Source organism: Petaurus breviceps, unplaced genomic scaffold (assembly GCF_028583685.1).
Source record: "Petaurus breviceps papuanus isolate PSGF00001 unplaced genomic scaffold, PetGlider_PUasm1.0 90822, whole genome shotgun sequence".
Taxonomy (NCBI): Eukaryota; Metazoa; Chordata; class Mammalia; order Diprotodontia; family Petauridae; genus Petaurus; species Petaurus breviceps.
In genome coordinates, this window is record NW_027187351.1 from 6,933,657 (window position 1) to 6,950,639 (window position 16,983).

At 33.5% G+C, this 16,983-nt stretch overlaps 1 protein-coding gene across 6 annotated transcripts in view; it reads left to right on the plus strand.

Moving 5' to 3' along the window:
- MLIP (muscular LMNA interacting protein) overlaps positions 1–16,983 on the plus strand; it is a 396,856-nt gene that overhangs the window by 283,828 nt on the left and 96,045 nt on the right. For all 6 annotated transcript variants that reach the window (XM_069070633.1, XM_069070635.1, XM_069070636.1 and 3 more), the window contains one exon: positions 2,959–3,090. In XM_069070633.1, the coding sequence (XP_068926734.1) occupies positions 2,959–3,090 (132 nt within the window). The remainder of the gene's footprint in view (positions 1–2,958; positions 3,091–16,983) is intronic.

Genomic DNA, 16,983 nt, shown 5'->3' on the forward strand with positions numbered 1-16,983 from the left:
TTTAATAATGTTTATTGACTAACTTGAATATTACTGTACTGTAAGAAATGATGAATTTTGATGAGAGAGATGTCTGGGAATACTCAGATGCACTGATGCAGAGTAAAGTAAGCAGAATCAAGAAAACAATATATTCAATGAGAAAAATAATATACATAGAATAAAAAACAGTTATAAAACAATCAAAAGCAAGCACTGCAGAATTACAAATGATAATCACAGCTTCACCGAAGAATATTGAGAAGATGCTTCCTTCCCCCCAACCCCATTCCTTTACATTCTTTTGGGAAATTCACTAGTGTGAAAAATTATATGTTTTTCAGAATTTTTCAATCTATTGAATGGTTCTACTCATTTGTTTTTATCTTTTTCTTTTAAAATATTTATGATATAGGTTACCTCTCCAAGAGGTAGGGAGAATTAACATGAAGAAATGTAGATGACACAAAAATAAATATATCACTAAAATGTAATGTGAAATATATTGACATGTCCCAAACATATAAATGTTTGTGACTATCCCTCCATTTTGTTCATTCCTTTTTCCATAAAGTATGTTTCCTTAAATAAATTGTATTTATACCTATATTCTTTGGATCTAAGTACATGAAAATCCAATTAAAATATTTTGTAGTTGTTTTGAATGGTGTTTCTCATGTTCATTTCTTCTGGGTTTTTGTTACTATACAGAAATATTCGTGGTTTTTGTGAATTTAGTTTTTGCTCTGTTACTTTATTGAAGTAATTACTCAATTTTCTCTATCATTTGTTTTATTGATTCTCTGGGATTTGCTAAATAGATCATTGTACCACCTACAAATAGAGCTAAATTTCCCCCCTCTTTTATAATTATTGTTCCTCTAATTTTCTTCTCTAGTGTTATTGCTATTACACTTTCTAGGCATATTGAGCACCAGAATCCTCACCTATAAAATAAAGGTAATATTTAACATGGTTAAATTAACATGGTTAATTTTTCAAACTTAGAATGCTACAATAATGTGTTATGATATGAGAGAAAAGGAGAAATGAAGAATTGTTTGGGTTTTAGGTGCTTGAGGTCCTAAAAGTACTCTTGAATCTTTAATTGAATGAAGAGACAATTTATGAAGAGACAGAATTATTCTAAGTAAAATAATTCACTGCTGCCTCCCTGTTATCCCCAGAACCTAATACAACCCCTGAAAAATAGTAAATGCTTCAAAAATGCTTATTCACCCATTTTCCTTCCTTCCTTCCTTCCTTCCTTCCTTCCTTCCTTCCTTCCTTCCTTCCTTCCTTCCTTCCTTCCTTCCTTCCTTCCTTCCTTCCTTCCTTCCTTCCTTCCTTCCTTCCTTCCTTTATCCATTCATTTCAAAGACATTTGATGGACCTCTAAAATGAACCCTAATCCTCCACTCTCCCTCCACTTGCTAACTGGTACCTGAAATTTATGTTCAGGGAAGGATATAAGTAAAGTAAGACTGGATACTATGGCTCATTGAAGATCCTTGCCTGGTTGTTATGTTTACAATGTGTCACAGATTTTCAGGCAGCATGGCAGAGTAGACACAGTAGATACTTGGAGTTAGGAGGGTATAGGTTCATACACTCACTCCATCTTTGGTACTTATTAGCTACGGATCCTAGTGGTACAAATTTCTAAAACTATAAAACTAAAAGTCTAACAATATAATTTCTAAAACTACAAGTGATATAAATTTCTAAAACTGTATAAAACTAATTTCTAAAACTATATAAACAGTTTGCAATCTCTCCTAGTAGATGGAATCCCTCCAAATGTATGAAGTCCTTCAGTTAGTCTTCTTTCCCCTGTCTTTTTCAGAGTTCTTCAATGCTTATACTTCACTGTAATCTTCAGGGAAGTTTTGAAGATGGCTAGATAGCAGATTCCTATTTATTTTCTTTTTAAAAATTAATTTCTATTCTTAATATCCTCTTCAGTCTAGGAATAATCATAATCATCACCACCACCACAACAACAACTACAACAATTAAGTAGATTTATGTAGCATTTTAAGTTTTGCAGAGTGCTTATTTATATTATTTCATTTGATCCTCTCAACAATCCTGTGAGGTAAATGCCAGCATTATTCCTATTTTGCAGATCAGCAAACTGAAAGACAGAGGCAAAGTGACTTGTCCAGTATCATACAGTTTAAGTGTGAGGTAGGATTAGAACTTTAGGCTTCCTAACTTCAATTCCAATACTGTTATCTACTATATCACCTAATGTTCCCTCTCTGTACAGTTGCTCAGAGTTCCTACAGTTGGCATATATGTGAAGGATTTTTACACTGAGAGATAGATGTAGTCCCCAAGGGTTTGATTTATATGAAAACAGCATTTCCAGAATAGGGTTTATTTATTATATTCCAAAAGGAACTGTAGTTTTAAGCAGTAAGAATGTCACCAACTTTTGTTCAACTTGTATCTATTTGGAATAGTTTTATAACTTTGTTGATCATTTCTTTGATTTTTTTTAACCTCCTCTGGGTTTCTGTGTGTATGAAATCCTGATGTTTTCTTGATAAGAATTGTCTTGGGCATGATGATAATAGTGACTGGCATAGATAATGGAAACTTTGTCTGGGTAAAGAAAACTGTTTGCATTTTAATGTCATGATACTAGAATTTAGTGAATGAATTTAAAAGTTCCTGAGCTTGAAACTGCAAATCTATTACGGACAACTTATTATTCCTTTTACATTTATAATAAAGTTATCATATTTCATTCTACAAATTAAAAATAACATGAATAAAATTTTAAAACCTCCTGAACTTTTTCTGTAACTTAATTTCATGTTTTCCTCATTCCCCAATTTACCTTAGTGAGATTATTACAGAAAGAAAAGTTGAACACAATTGAACTGCGATAAATATTTGAATAGTTCAGCGATAAAGCATATTAATTCACTTTTACTCATCTTATTTTTATGTTTTCATTTGTGCATGAAGACAAAACCTGGAGTAATTCGTCCAGTTTCAGCAAAATCCAAAATAATATTGAGGAAAGAAGAGGAGGAGACATATGAGCCAAACCCTTTCAGTAAATACTTGGAAGAAAACAATGGCCTCTTTGCTGGGCAGGTGAGTATACTTCATTGAATATATTTATGATGACTAATTCTATGATATGTTTTGGTCTGAGGTGTATCCACTATAAGGGCAACATTGGAAAAAAATAAGCTGACTTTATTAGTAAACAAGCATAAACTTTGAAGGAGGTTCAGAGATATTTTTCTAAGAACTTAAACCCACTATTAGCTGATTGCTTTGGAGGTCAAGGGGTTATGGTAGAAGAAAGAGTGAAGATAATTATGGCTTATATAATATAGTATTTTCTTTCTCAAAGTATTACTATACCTTATAGAAATGCAGGATTGCACAATGGATAGAGTTAGTCCTGTATTCAAGAAGATCTGGATTCAAGTTTTGCTTCTGACATCTACTGACTGTGTAGACCAGGCAAGTCTCTTGGCCTTTCAGTGTTGTAGCATCTCCCTCAGATTATACGTAGGAAAGAAGGTGGCTGACCTACTTTATAAAGGGAGTTTGCTCATTGATGAGTTCTTGATACCAATGAAATCACATCGGTGATTTCCCTATCCTAATTTAGTTTCATTACTTATAAGAAAAGATGAAGGTTGGCGTAGATTAAAGCAATTCTCTTCTTATAAAAACAAAGCCATGTACCTTTTGATGAGATCTTTTTGATGAACACTTTGAGTTAGTGACTTGAGTTCAAGTCACCTTAGTGTTTTAGGACTTAATTCATTTGCATATAAAATCAAGTTATATTTCCCTTATATCAATCATACATATTAGAGGCTTAATAGATGTTCTATTAGCTGCTTAGAAAAATGTCCAATTCTGAATCAATACTCTCTCACTCTATATGTATGTATGTGTGTATATATGTATGTATGTCTGATGTCTGTATGTATGTATATATCCGTATGCTTAGGACCTATGATTTCCTTAGCATAGGGAACTCCAAGGGTGGGAACTCTTTCCATCAACTAGTCTGTCTACAATTTCGAAAACCATTCATAGAGTATCTCTTGGGACACATACAATGCATATGAGTAGCCCAGGGTCACAGATGGAGTAAATGTCACAGGCAGAGTTTGAACCCAAACCTTCTTGTCTATAAGCTCAGTATTCTAACTACTATTTCATATTTTCTCTACAATGACACAATTTTAAAAACATATTTTAAGTCAGATTTGACATGATTCCCTTTTATTGATGAAAATATACTAAATATGGAAATATAATCCCCATTTGAATTTTAAAATCTTTACTTGGAAGAAAAAGAAACACAGGAGTCTTAGCCATGAATTGATACAGTAAAGATTGACGTGAACATTAAATCCTGGTGTTGTAGAGTGTGATCATAACCTTTTTTACATGTAGATGTGATTTGTGTGAGAATCTTAGCAATAATTTATGTCATGATTTGCACAGGATGAGAGATACTAAGATGCTAAACCAGAGTGAGATGGGAGATTGCTAACACTGGTTCTAAATCTCAGTGTGGTCTTGAACAAGTCAGTTTTAATATCTTTCTCCAACATCGGCCTCCTTTTGCAGTTTTTGCAAAATTGAAATAAAAATATTTGACATTTGTCTATACATTTCTTATGAAGACTGATGCACGAATTTGCTAAGTGTTTGGATCTCTGAGGATGCTAGTGATGCAAGTGATTGAGAACTGTGATTAGAGGTGATTTCTTCCATTGTTTATAGCAAAATATTTCCCTCTACTTAAATAAAACAGAGAAAATGTATTGGTATATTGCCTTGCCACATTTAATTCCTCACACTATAGCAATTGTAATTCAAGTCAGTGAGCATATTTGCATCATCATCAAAACCACTTATTTTCTACTTTGTACATGCCACCATAATATTCTAAGATTAATCTGAAGTTTTAGACATTTGAATGTTTTTGCAAAATGAGGAAAAGCAATTTAGAAATCTGTTGTGTAGAAAAATAAAATGTCAAAAGTTAAACTATATCTTACCCATTACCAAAAATCACCTGCAAATAAATTTTTTGAAAGGGGTCTAATATTATTAAAAAAAAAAAACCACAACTCATGATGATGTGTAGTTTTCTTTTAGCAATGTACGTGTTCAGATTTAGTAATTCTTCCAAAATAGGATAGATTGCAGAATGTCAAATTAATCTCTAAGTAATTTGTCATGATTTCAAATCAATTCCAAATGAAGAATTCCATTCCAGGCATAAGTACTTCTCTTCATTAAAAGGAGCCAGCCTTGTTGTTTACAAGTCTTCTTGCTTCTCTTTTGCATAGAATGGTTGTTAGGACCTCTCAACAAGATATGGAACAGGTCATTGATTTAGAGCTGGAAGGGACTTTAGAAATCATCTAGTCTTACTCTCCTCGTTTTACAGTCGAGGAAACTTAAATTTTAAGTACTTGTCTGGGGTCACATAGTTTGTAAGTGTCTAAGACAAGATTTGAACCTAGGTCTTCCTCATTCCAAGACTGGTGCTCTATCCACTATAACACACTGCCTCTCATTTGTGTATTGCCAAAGAGTTGAGAATTTGACAATGTACAGACCAAATACTTAGAAAATGATGAAAGTTTTGACTTTATAACCAGATGTCATGTAGACACTACCTTTAACCTATTTCTGTTTGTATTTAGTCACTTTATTCTTATATGTTTCTCCAGTTTTAACTTGGAACCAAAGAAAGATTAAACAGGATTAAACAATGTCATTACCATTTGTTATGGGAATGTGTATAGAACTTCAAATACCTTGTCTTGCTCTGTTGTCTAAGTACATATAGAAATGATATAACTGGGGTCATTGCACATAAGAGAGATGACATATTATCAATTAGCTTCTCAATTAATTTAGAAATAATATCATTCTTTATACTTGAATAGCAATTCTATCTTTTATTTCTGGAATCCATAATTGAAATAATGGAATTTTTCAAAGGGCATCAAAGACTACACATGAGTCTAGACTTGCAAATGTAAAGACTTAGGTTTTTTTGGGGGGGTATTGAAGAGGGGAAATACTTGCACTAAAAATTAGTACTTGATCCAGAGATTTATTATTATAAGACCTCATATTTCATCCAAGTGACTATTGTGTTCCCCAAACTGTTGCCACAGAATAAATTGAATAGTTCCAAACTCAGTTGATCTCATCCACCCATGTAATGGAAAAATTGTCAGCAAGACTGTTAGACCAAATTGAGGTAGCTCATATTTACTAATCTTCTTGTTACGAGGGCCAGTTCCACTTGACAGGAGACAGTAGGGATAGAACTATGAAGTCAATAAGTTTTCCCAAGCAGTTCCAGTGCCATAAAATATGATTTTAAACTCTGTTGCAAAATGTCTGACAGTAAACATAATGAAACTAGGCAGAATCGTATTTACTGTAGTGTGGAAAGGACAGTCTTTTGAACTAAAGATGAACTTTGAGTACTAAAAGCAAAGTGTCAAAGCAAATCCATAATTAGATAACTGTGACTTATTAACCAACTACAGAAAGAGCTGTTAACGGGAGGGTTGTTTGTACATGAGACAGAATTCTACACAAATGCTTTCTGGCATGCAGGCTAGTCTGCCTTGAAGATCACTTGAAAACATGGCATTCTCTTTTTGTCTATGAATTTCCTTTCATCTTCCTTCAAAGATCTCTATATTCTCCTTTGTAGATTTAGATTTATTATGATAGGCTAAGGTTACTGTCAAGCACAAACCATTGATTAATAATTAAAGATGGAATTGAAAAGGAGTAAAATGACTGAATTGATCTGTTGCTTAGGAGTCAAATAGATATAAAGCCATAGGAAATTAATTCAAAGATGAATCTTAAAATATTGACTGAATTGCTTTTTAAAAGTTCTAATGAAGAAGACAGAATGGATGCCTTTATGTTACTTTGTCCAATTTCCCCAAATATATCAAAGCTCTTTGGTGGAAAAACTGTTGATTTTTATGAAAAGCAACTGATGACCATTAGAAAAATATGAGAGCTAGATTATTCTCTTAAAATCAGTAAATTCAATCTTCAAAATTAGAGTTGTCATTTCATTTCAATCAGTCTTAGAAAAGACATGAGAGATGATTGTGTGTGTGTGTGTGTGTGTAATATATATGTGTATATAGGCTAGAATTTAAAATAATTATTTTTATTTCTATTGGAAAGAACACAGACTGTGGAGTCAAAGGAGCTGGGCTCTAATACTGCTTCTGGTGCTTACAGTGAACAAATCATTTTATCTGTTTTCTTCTCAATAAAATAAGGTGGTTTAACTAGATGGCCTCTTAAGTCCCTGCTAAGATTCTGTGATCCTAAACCCATGCCATCTGCTTTACTTGGACAAGTTTCTTTATTTTAAACAAGAAGGAACTAAGATCTCTTCACTCAGCGTTGTCTTTTTAATTTCCTCTTTCTTCTGATTTCTTTTTGGGGGTGGGGCTATGCTTAGGCACTTGTGAAAATTCGCATTTGGGTGTATTTCTGGTTTAACCTTCCTTTTGTTCCTCCAGAAAGAACTTAAAAGGATGGTTTCTCAACATGATTTTCAACTTCATGCTATTTTCTTTTCCTCTTCTCTTCTGATTTTTCTTAGAGATCTGCACTACCTCCCCTCCCTGCCAAGTTCTCCCCGTTTGATACTCAACACTGATGGCAATGTGGGTGAAACTCAGCTTTCGACCTAATGATGCATCAAGCTGTATTACAACTGTGACCTTCCTCTTCCCCTCCCTGGGTCATATCTATGATAGTCTGTGGGCCACATACACTCACTGGTCCCCCTTTTGGTGAAATCATCAAGACTTTCTTTTCCCTCTTTCATGCTTTATATCAAAATATCATTTTTTTCACATTTGCTTTTTCAACTGGAATGTTTTGTTTAGTTTTGTCATAGCATTATGTGCATTTTTTTTAATTGCTAACTTTTGTTAAAAACATTTTGGGGAAAATGTTTAAATGATTTTTAAAGAAAAGTCTGGATATTATTGAAGCTGGTTATTGGCTTAATTTTACAGAATCTCTCTCACATCTATCCCCATTTCATTTGCAAAGATAAGCTTGATGACTTGGCTTCTCAGAATTTTATATGTAGTGTTTGGCTTAAAATGTGGGAAGTTTTAGAAAAAAAAAGTGTTATGTTTTTTTCTATAGGTGTTGTTGGATATTTGACAGTGATTTAGGATTATAGATTTAGATCTGGAAGATACATTAGAGGCTATCTAGTCTAACACCCTAATTTTACAAATGAGGGAACTAATGCTCAAAGAAGGTGAGTGCCTTGTCCAAGGTCACATGGGTAGTAAGTGGAAGAGGTAGTATTTGAATCCAAGTCCTCTGACTTGAAGTCCACTATTCTTTCTATCATACTACTTCTTCATGAATAGGGTAAACTAGTTTCCTCTCTTCACCTTTTTGTTTTGAGACAAGTTTATTATTTATTTATTTATTGTTGGGGAGGGGGGAGGCAATTGGGGTTAAGTGACTTGCCCAGGGTCACACAGCTAGTAAGTGTTTGAGGTGAAATTTGAATTCAGGTCTTCCTGACTCTAGGGCCCATGCTCTATCTACTGAACCACCAAGCTGCCCTGACAAGTTTACTTTTAAACCTGCTTTTTTTATAATTTATAATTTAAAAATTTAGTTTGAGTTTTTTCTTTACCATGTATCTGTAGGCTATGGCATTAGATATAGTGTTCATTGCTCTATATTGTAAAGGAAACTTCTCTTTCTTCAATAGTTATTGATGTAGGTAATTTGATGTCACTTCTCTGAATTAAAAAAAAAATCACTCCGAGGTTTTTTTTTTTTGTCATGATGACCACTAGCTGATTATTTGATGCCTAATAACTATTTCTTAAATTTGCAGGATCCATTGATGTAAAGAGTTGCTAGTAGTATATTTTTGGAGCAGTACTGTTTGTGTAAAAGTACTCTTTGTGATGGACATCGTATGTTTTTCTTTCTTTTTTCTGCTAAGAGAGTTTTATGATTACCATACTTTCAAGATCATAGGCAACTTGTACACACTAATTCCAAAGAAATTACTCAGTAAATATCTTTAAAATTTTTATTAACAAAAAAAAGAATTCAACTATAGTCAGGATATGGGTTATAGGCAAGTATTTGAGTAAATGATTTCAAATGTCTAAAATATGTGTTCATTCAGTGATCATGTACTTTAAAACCTAATTTGCAAGTAAGGAAACATGATATTTACTTGAGTTCTAATTCATTGTTGTTCTTACCAAAACATTATCTTTGGAATCAATGAGAGATATATCATGGTTTATGTGTAACTAATTATCCAACATGTCTTCTAGGGGGGTTAAGGACTTCTACAGTGTGAAAGATATAGTATGGAGAGGGGTATAATGAGCAAAAATTTAACAACAAATGGTATGCATTGATTTTTGGATAATCATCAATATGATGACAATAGATAATGAACATTTTCCTCAAGTAGAAAGTCAGGAGGCACTGAACATAATAAGCACAAAATGATGCCACAAAAAAGAAATTGTATCTTCAGCAATAGAAAACAACTAGTTTCCAAGGTGGGGGGCCATTTCCAAATAAACTGTCTGTGTACAGTTAGGTAATTTTCTTAGTAAAGATTAAATTCAATGACAAATTAGAAAAAAAACACAGAAAATAGAGTGTGCAATAAAATTGCTCTTATCTGAGTTAGTGAAACAACCTATTGATTTTAAAATGGGAATATATAAAAAGAGCAGAGATTTACCCAAATCATTTCCATTTCCTTAGGAAGTTTAGTCAATTGCAACAATACAGAGATAAGGAGAGTTTAGAATGTCTTTTGGTCAGCAAACATTACATCCTTTCAACTAGCTGAGAGATGCGGCAAGGAAAGGCAATACAGATTTAGAATGAACTTATTTTTAAGATCTTACGAAGAAGGATGGTATAATGTTATGAAAGATATAATCTCATTAAACAGTGAGAAACAATGAAGGAAAAATAATTTTATGGAAAGCTTAATCAGAAACCTAGTGAAGTCAACTAATTCAGAGAGCATTTTAGAAAAGAAATCATTAAAGGAAGATGACAGATGATAAATCATATATGTATGTGTATATTTACATATATACATATATGTGTATATATGTATATTCATACATACATGTGTGTATAGGTGTACATTTACATATGCATGTGTATACACACAAATATATACATCTATGTACATGTAAAGGTTATAAAGACAAATTCTTAAACTGATCTAGTGGATATTGAACTGAAAAGACCTGTATTTCAATACTTTTGGGACTTTTACTAGCTGTGTCACTCTGGGAAGGTCATTTGCTTAGCCTCTCTGAGCCACAGTTTCCTGATCCACAGTAATAGCATCTGCCTCACAGGGCTGTTGTGGGAAAAAAATGTAGGTCAGTGTGAGCTATTATTATCTTTGTTAATATTATTATCAATGATAAGGAGTCACCACATTTAGACTCTAACATTATAGTCCTTGATGTGTTACTAGAAAAGGTAGGGGAAAAAAAAACCCAAACATACCAAAGATGGGAAAAGAAACTGGAAGAGATCAAGTATACCCAGAGGGTACCTGTATGAGATATCACATAGTTTTGAGGGATTGTTTTTCAAGAGATCTGAAAAGAATAAACAAGTTTTTATTAAACATCTACTGTTTGCCAGGCATTGGGGAAGGAACTGGGAATACAAATTTTCAAGTGAAACAATTCTACCCTTAAAGAGATTATTTCTAATAGAGAGACAACACATGTTAGGGAGTGGTGACTAGGTAATGATGTTTTAGTTGGAGGAATAACAGTAGTGATAAGTAGAATTGTTAGACAGTCAGCACTTCTTTTTCAGAAGCAAATGTAGCATTGATTTGATAAATGTTTCCATAACAGGAGGTGGACCATATAGGCATAGGGAATAGGGAATAATTTTACACATATGACAACAGGACAAAGGGAAACACATTCAAGGTATAGATGGACAAATAGGATGTGGAGTAAGGTTGGGGTTGGCTAGAATATAAAGGTGAGTTTGAAACTGCTGTTTCAACCTATCTACATAACTCAGCCTCAAAAGATATTCCAAATATGAGTGGATTAGCTCCAATGGAGGGGGGAGGTAGAGTGTCATCTTTAGAGGAGTAATCTGTAAGGTATTATTCCAGAGGAAGATAGTGAGAATGGTTTGATATATGGTAAGATACCTAATGTCTATGGTTTGATGAGATGAAGAAAAATGGTTATTAAACATTTGGAAAATAATTTCAGGCATTGCTACTAAGGAAGGTGATTGAGAAATCATCAATAATTGTGGATCCATGTTCCAATTTTTCTATCTGTAGAATACAATTATCAAGAGTGTCCCCGATGAAGGTAGGGGAAGAAAATAGGCTGTCTTTTCAAATGATATTCTACATAAGATCACACAGACACATACACAATGCACACACATACATATATATATATATATATATATATATATATATATATATATTTACAATCAACAATGCACTTTACAAATTACTATAAAAGGTCTCACTATCCCTGCTTTTTTTAACTACATATTTTTGTAGTTTTGCTTGTTAGAGAAAAATGTCTTCTCCAATGAGGTAATTCCCATGCATGCATTCTAATTATGTACTTTACCTTAAAGGAAAGAGTAACAGAGATGACTTTTCTTGATTACACCTCTACTTAAAAATATCAAGAGGACCAAAAAACAGGTCTATGCTGGCCAAAGTTTTTTCCACAATTATGAATTATGTCCAGTGAAGAGTCCAAGGACAAGGAGTATTCTTTAAAGGTGGTCAGGTCATTCAGGTGTTCCTGTTTGTGGTTAACACAGTTTGTGGAAGTTATTTGCATCAAGTCCTGAAATATCACTCAAAAGATTATCTATTGTTCATACCATATAATTGAATGTTTAAACCACTGAAATCATTCTTCAGTACATACTATGTCTTGGATAAGCTGCCAAAGGACAATGAATTATGCCTATAACTGATTGAGAGGTGGGGGCAAGCTAGATTGCCTTTGGGAAAATTTGCTAAGATTTTAATGATCCCAAATTTCCTTTCTTGGGGGAGATGCCTAAAAATTCCACCACATGGGTGACTCCTGTTTTCAAAGTCATCCCTTGTGGGCTATACATATTCTCTATGGCACTGGATCTGTTGGTAATATAATTGTTCTCCACCCTTTCTTAGTATTCCTAGCTTTTCTTTCTGTTTCTCCAGATCACTAGCATTACTGAAAGCTTCAACACATATACTTTAGCTATCTCTTCTTCCCAAGTAGAAACTCATGAAAATAAATGAGAAAAGAAATAAAAAATGGAGATAAATCATATGTGAATATTAAATTTAAGACTTGGATGTTACCTGATTATCATGGTATTTAGTTCTATTTTCAGTCTTGGGCTAAGGGCTAACTTAGAGGGAAAAAATGAAGGGATCCATGTTTCTTGTTAGGGGCAGTTAGGTGGTAGAGTGGATAAAGTTCCAGGCTTGGAATAAGGCAGACTCATTTTCCTTTAAAATCTGTTTTCAAGCACTTATTCATTATGGGACCCTGGGCAAGTAATTTTACCCTGTTTGCCTCAGTTACCCTCTGTAAAATGAGCTGGAGAAGAAAATGGTAAGCCACTCCAGCATCTTTGCCAAGAAAATCCCAAATAGGGTTGTGAAGAGTTGAGCATGACTGAACAGGCAGTTTTCTATTTATTATAAAAGTTATACAGTTTGTGCCTTACAACAAACTACTTGTCATATGATGGTCATAAGTAATACTTTTCATCTCAGTCTTAACCATAATTCCCAAACTGTTGGTACCCACTTTCACCTCCAGATTGTTAGTTCAGGCATTTGGCTATTTTTTCCTGTTGTTATTTTTTCTCTTCCTTCTACAAAGAATTCCATAGCTAGAATTGAGAGAAATAATTGTTACAAATTTATGGTCTACTTTTCTTTTCATGCCTGCAACCTGTTTTTTCTATAAGCAAAGATATGTTTACCAGAATGAAAGAAGGTTCTATAATTACAGGAGATCAGACTTGGTTGCCTAGCACATGCTATCTTACTCTGGATTTCTTTTGAATTCACTTAGTATATTTTATTAAAACATTAGAAAACTTTAATATGTCTCCTAAGGGTTTCTTTTCTTTTTGCCTTTTCCCCCATCTTTTGTAAGGCAGACAATGCATTTTGAGATTGTCTGATGTCAGTGTCATCAAAAGAGAAGGTAGAGATGCATCAACTGTCTTTAAATTGAAATAAAACACCAAATTTGCTATGAAAAAAATTATTCATTGCACATATTCTCTTGTGGCTTTGACTTACTCTCTGGAAAACATTGCTTTTTGTTCTTCTTTTCTGTTAAAAGTTTAGACAGCTCCATGAGTTTGGTTCATTTCTTTCTTTAACATAAAATTCTGATAGTGATACTTGCAAAAGACTTTGTGAATACACTTTTCTCTTTTGTCTCTCCAAGTTGTGTTTCTAACTGCCTGGCTGTGAAATACAAAAAAAAATACATTACAGAATGATGATGGATTGATTTAAATTCCTTGTCTGAGACAGCTATGGATTTAAAGAATACAACCTCAGGATATTAAAAACTTTAAGATGGGTATTTTAAAATAAAGATAAAACTTTTTAGTCATTGCAAGCAATCTGAATCCTTGATGCAGATGCTTTAGTGATAAAGAATTTTGTTACTTGGTACAATTTGTGATGGTACAGTAAAATGAACATCAAACATGTACATGGTCTGCTCAGATTTGTAAAGTAATAAAATATCTATTTCATTTTTGAAGGTGTTTACCCATTTTTCTAGACTCGATACAGTATGTGTTGATGTTAAGGGGAGAAAACATCCTGCCTCAGCTTTATCTTGCCCAAATGCAGTCACAATCCTGGTTTACTCCTAGTTGTGCAAACAGATGAGTGCTCATGAACCACTTAGTGAGACATAAGACAGACAGAGGATAAGCTTTTACCTTTTTCACTTGCAGGAAAGGTGTTCTTACTGTAGGATGCCTGATATAGTAATAAAAATGAGTCATTTTAGATATCGCTTTATCAATAAGGAAGTGCACTCATCTCAATATCTCAGGAGATGGATAGTTCCAGTATTATTATATGCATTTTACAAATAAAGAAACCAAGAACAACTCATGAACTAGAAAATATTGGAGCTGGGATCTGAATGCAAGTTTTTTGACTCTAATTTTGACATTCTTTATGTTATAAATAACATGCTGTCTAAAGGTGTCTACAGTGAATCTTCAGGGATTCAATGATTCTTCGATTCTGTCAAGTCAATCCATCAACAAGCATCTATGAAACACCTATTATGTAAAAAATCAGTTAATAAGCGTTTAAACATCTACTACATGACTGATACTGAAGATGCAAAGTAAGAGGAAAATAAACTCTGCTCACAAGTAGCTTGATATATTAGAGGAGATAACATGAAAACAACTGAACAAACAATATATATAGGATAAGAGGCAGATAGTTTTAGGGAAAAGACATTAGAGTTAAAGAGAATCAGACAACTTGGAAGGTGTTGGGGACATCATGACAAAAAACTAGGCAGTCCTTACCCTCAAAAATTTATATTTTAATGGGGGAGAAAACATGTCTAGTATATACTAGACACATATAAAATAAATACAAGGGTATTTTCATTAGGTGAAGGCACAAGCATCTTAGGCTATCAGGAACAAACTTCATGTGGAAGGTGTTACTGAACAGAATTTTGAATGGAAACAAGAATTCCAAGAGGCCAAAGTAAGGAGAGGATGGATTCTTAACATGGAAGAGAACAAGGACAAATGAGTGATTTAGTATGATTTGTGAGGAAGAGTAAGAAGGTAAGTTTGGATGGATCATGGGGTATAGAAAGGGGAGTCATATATAATACTGTTGGAAAGGTAATTTGGAGTCAGACTATGAAGGGCTTCAAAAGCCAAAGGAACTTATAATTGATCCTAGAGACTATAGGATTGCAGTTTATTGAGCGGAAGTGACATAGTCCAACTTGCACTTTAAGAAAATTACTTTTGGAGCTATTTAGAGGGGAAGGATTTGAAGCAGGGTTACCTATTTAGATGCTATTATAATTCAAATGAGAATTGATGAATGCCTGAAGCAGAGTGGTAGTCATAGGAATAGAAATAAGGGAATGGATATGGGAGAAAACTGAAATATGTCAACTTATTGGATATGTGGCATGGAGGAGACCAAAGATTCACAGATAATGCTAAACTTGTAAATCTGGGTAAATTAGAAGGATGATGGTACCCTCAAAAAGGAAAAGGGAAATTCAGAAGAGTAGTGGAATTTTGGGAAAGACAGTGAGTTATGTTTTGGGCAGGTTGAATTTAAGATATTTGTAGGACATCTACTTTGAAAAAGTATTCAATAGATACTGGGGGTGTATGATTGGAGCTGAGGAGAGTAAATAAATATAATTGAGAGTCATGTGCATTGAGATAATAATTAAATGGCTGAAGTCACCAAGTGAGAGAGTTTAGAGAGAACAGAGAAGAGTGACTAAGACAGAGCAATGGGTTATACTCAGAGGTAGCTACTGTGATATTGAAAATGAACCATCAAAGAAGACAGAAAAGGCATGATCAGATAAGTCATAGTAGAATCAAGCTAAAGCAGTGCCAAGAAAAAATTTCCAAGACTATCCAAGAAGAGAAGATGTTTAATTGTATTGGATGCTACAGAGAATTTGTAAAGGATGAAGAATGAAAAAAAGACCATCACATCTGTCAGGAAGAGGTTACTAGTAACTTTGGTTGGAGAGAGCAGTTATACTTGAGTGATGAGGTCACAAGCTAGATTGTCAAGGGTTAAGGAAGGATTGAGAGAAGGAGAGACAAAGATGTAGAAAAGTTTTTTTTTTTCTTCAAGTTTGACTGTGAAGAGGAAGAGAAATAATTGTATGATAGTTTGAAGGTATGGCAATAGTTCATTTCATGAATGATACATCTATATCTATATACATGCATTCATATATAAATATATACATAAATCTATACAAATATTAAAATACACATGCTAAAATATATGTACACACAGGTGTATTTATGTATAACACATATATGTATACCCACACATATACATTTGCATATTGGTCTAGGACAAGGATTCTTCAATTTCTTGCAATAGGGATTAGTTTTCCTAATAAAGCTGTCTTTGGAGCTTTTTAAGTCCCTGTATCCCTTGGCAGCTTCTGGGTCATCTAAGTTAAAAAAAAGTCTCACCCACATGGATTCATCCCCTCCAACTTGGTGTATTTCTGAAGCTCATACAAGACACCATATTCTGCCCTGATAACCAGATGGGTTTCTTATGAAGAACTGTGAGTACTTTATTTTGTCCCAGTATTGAACTAAGTTGGTGAGCTGTATTCATGAGCCTGTTGCACTGGTAGTTAAAGCAAATAGAATATCTGGTCTTTAGGCTAGAAACTGTAAACCCCCTATTTTCCTAAAACATCATTTTTTGACTAATCTTACATAATGTCTGTTAACAAAGTCTCTGTTAAGAAACTAGAATCAGGAATCATCCCTTACCCTTTTTTAATTCCTGCAAATTTAATTGCTTTGAACTCATATGGTCATTAAGAAAATATGTTCAGGAATTCTTCCCCACTCCCTAAATTACTAATTTAAGTTTGTTTTGTCTTAATGCATCATAACTGCATGAGTATTATTAAATCACGTAATAACTCACAATATGCAGTAAAACTGCATGTAACAAAATATTTTATAACACAGAACCTAAACAAACTATTCTCAGGAATACACATTCCAGTAGCTACATGTATTTTACTCCTTTCATGAAGCATCATATATTACTTTTATGATTTGTCTGTAGATTTGCAGATATGATTGAAGGTTTTAACATGAGGAAGGAAGGGA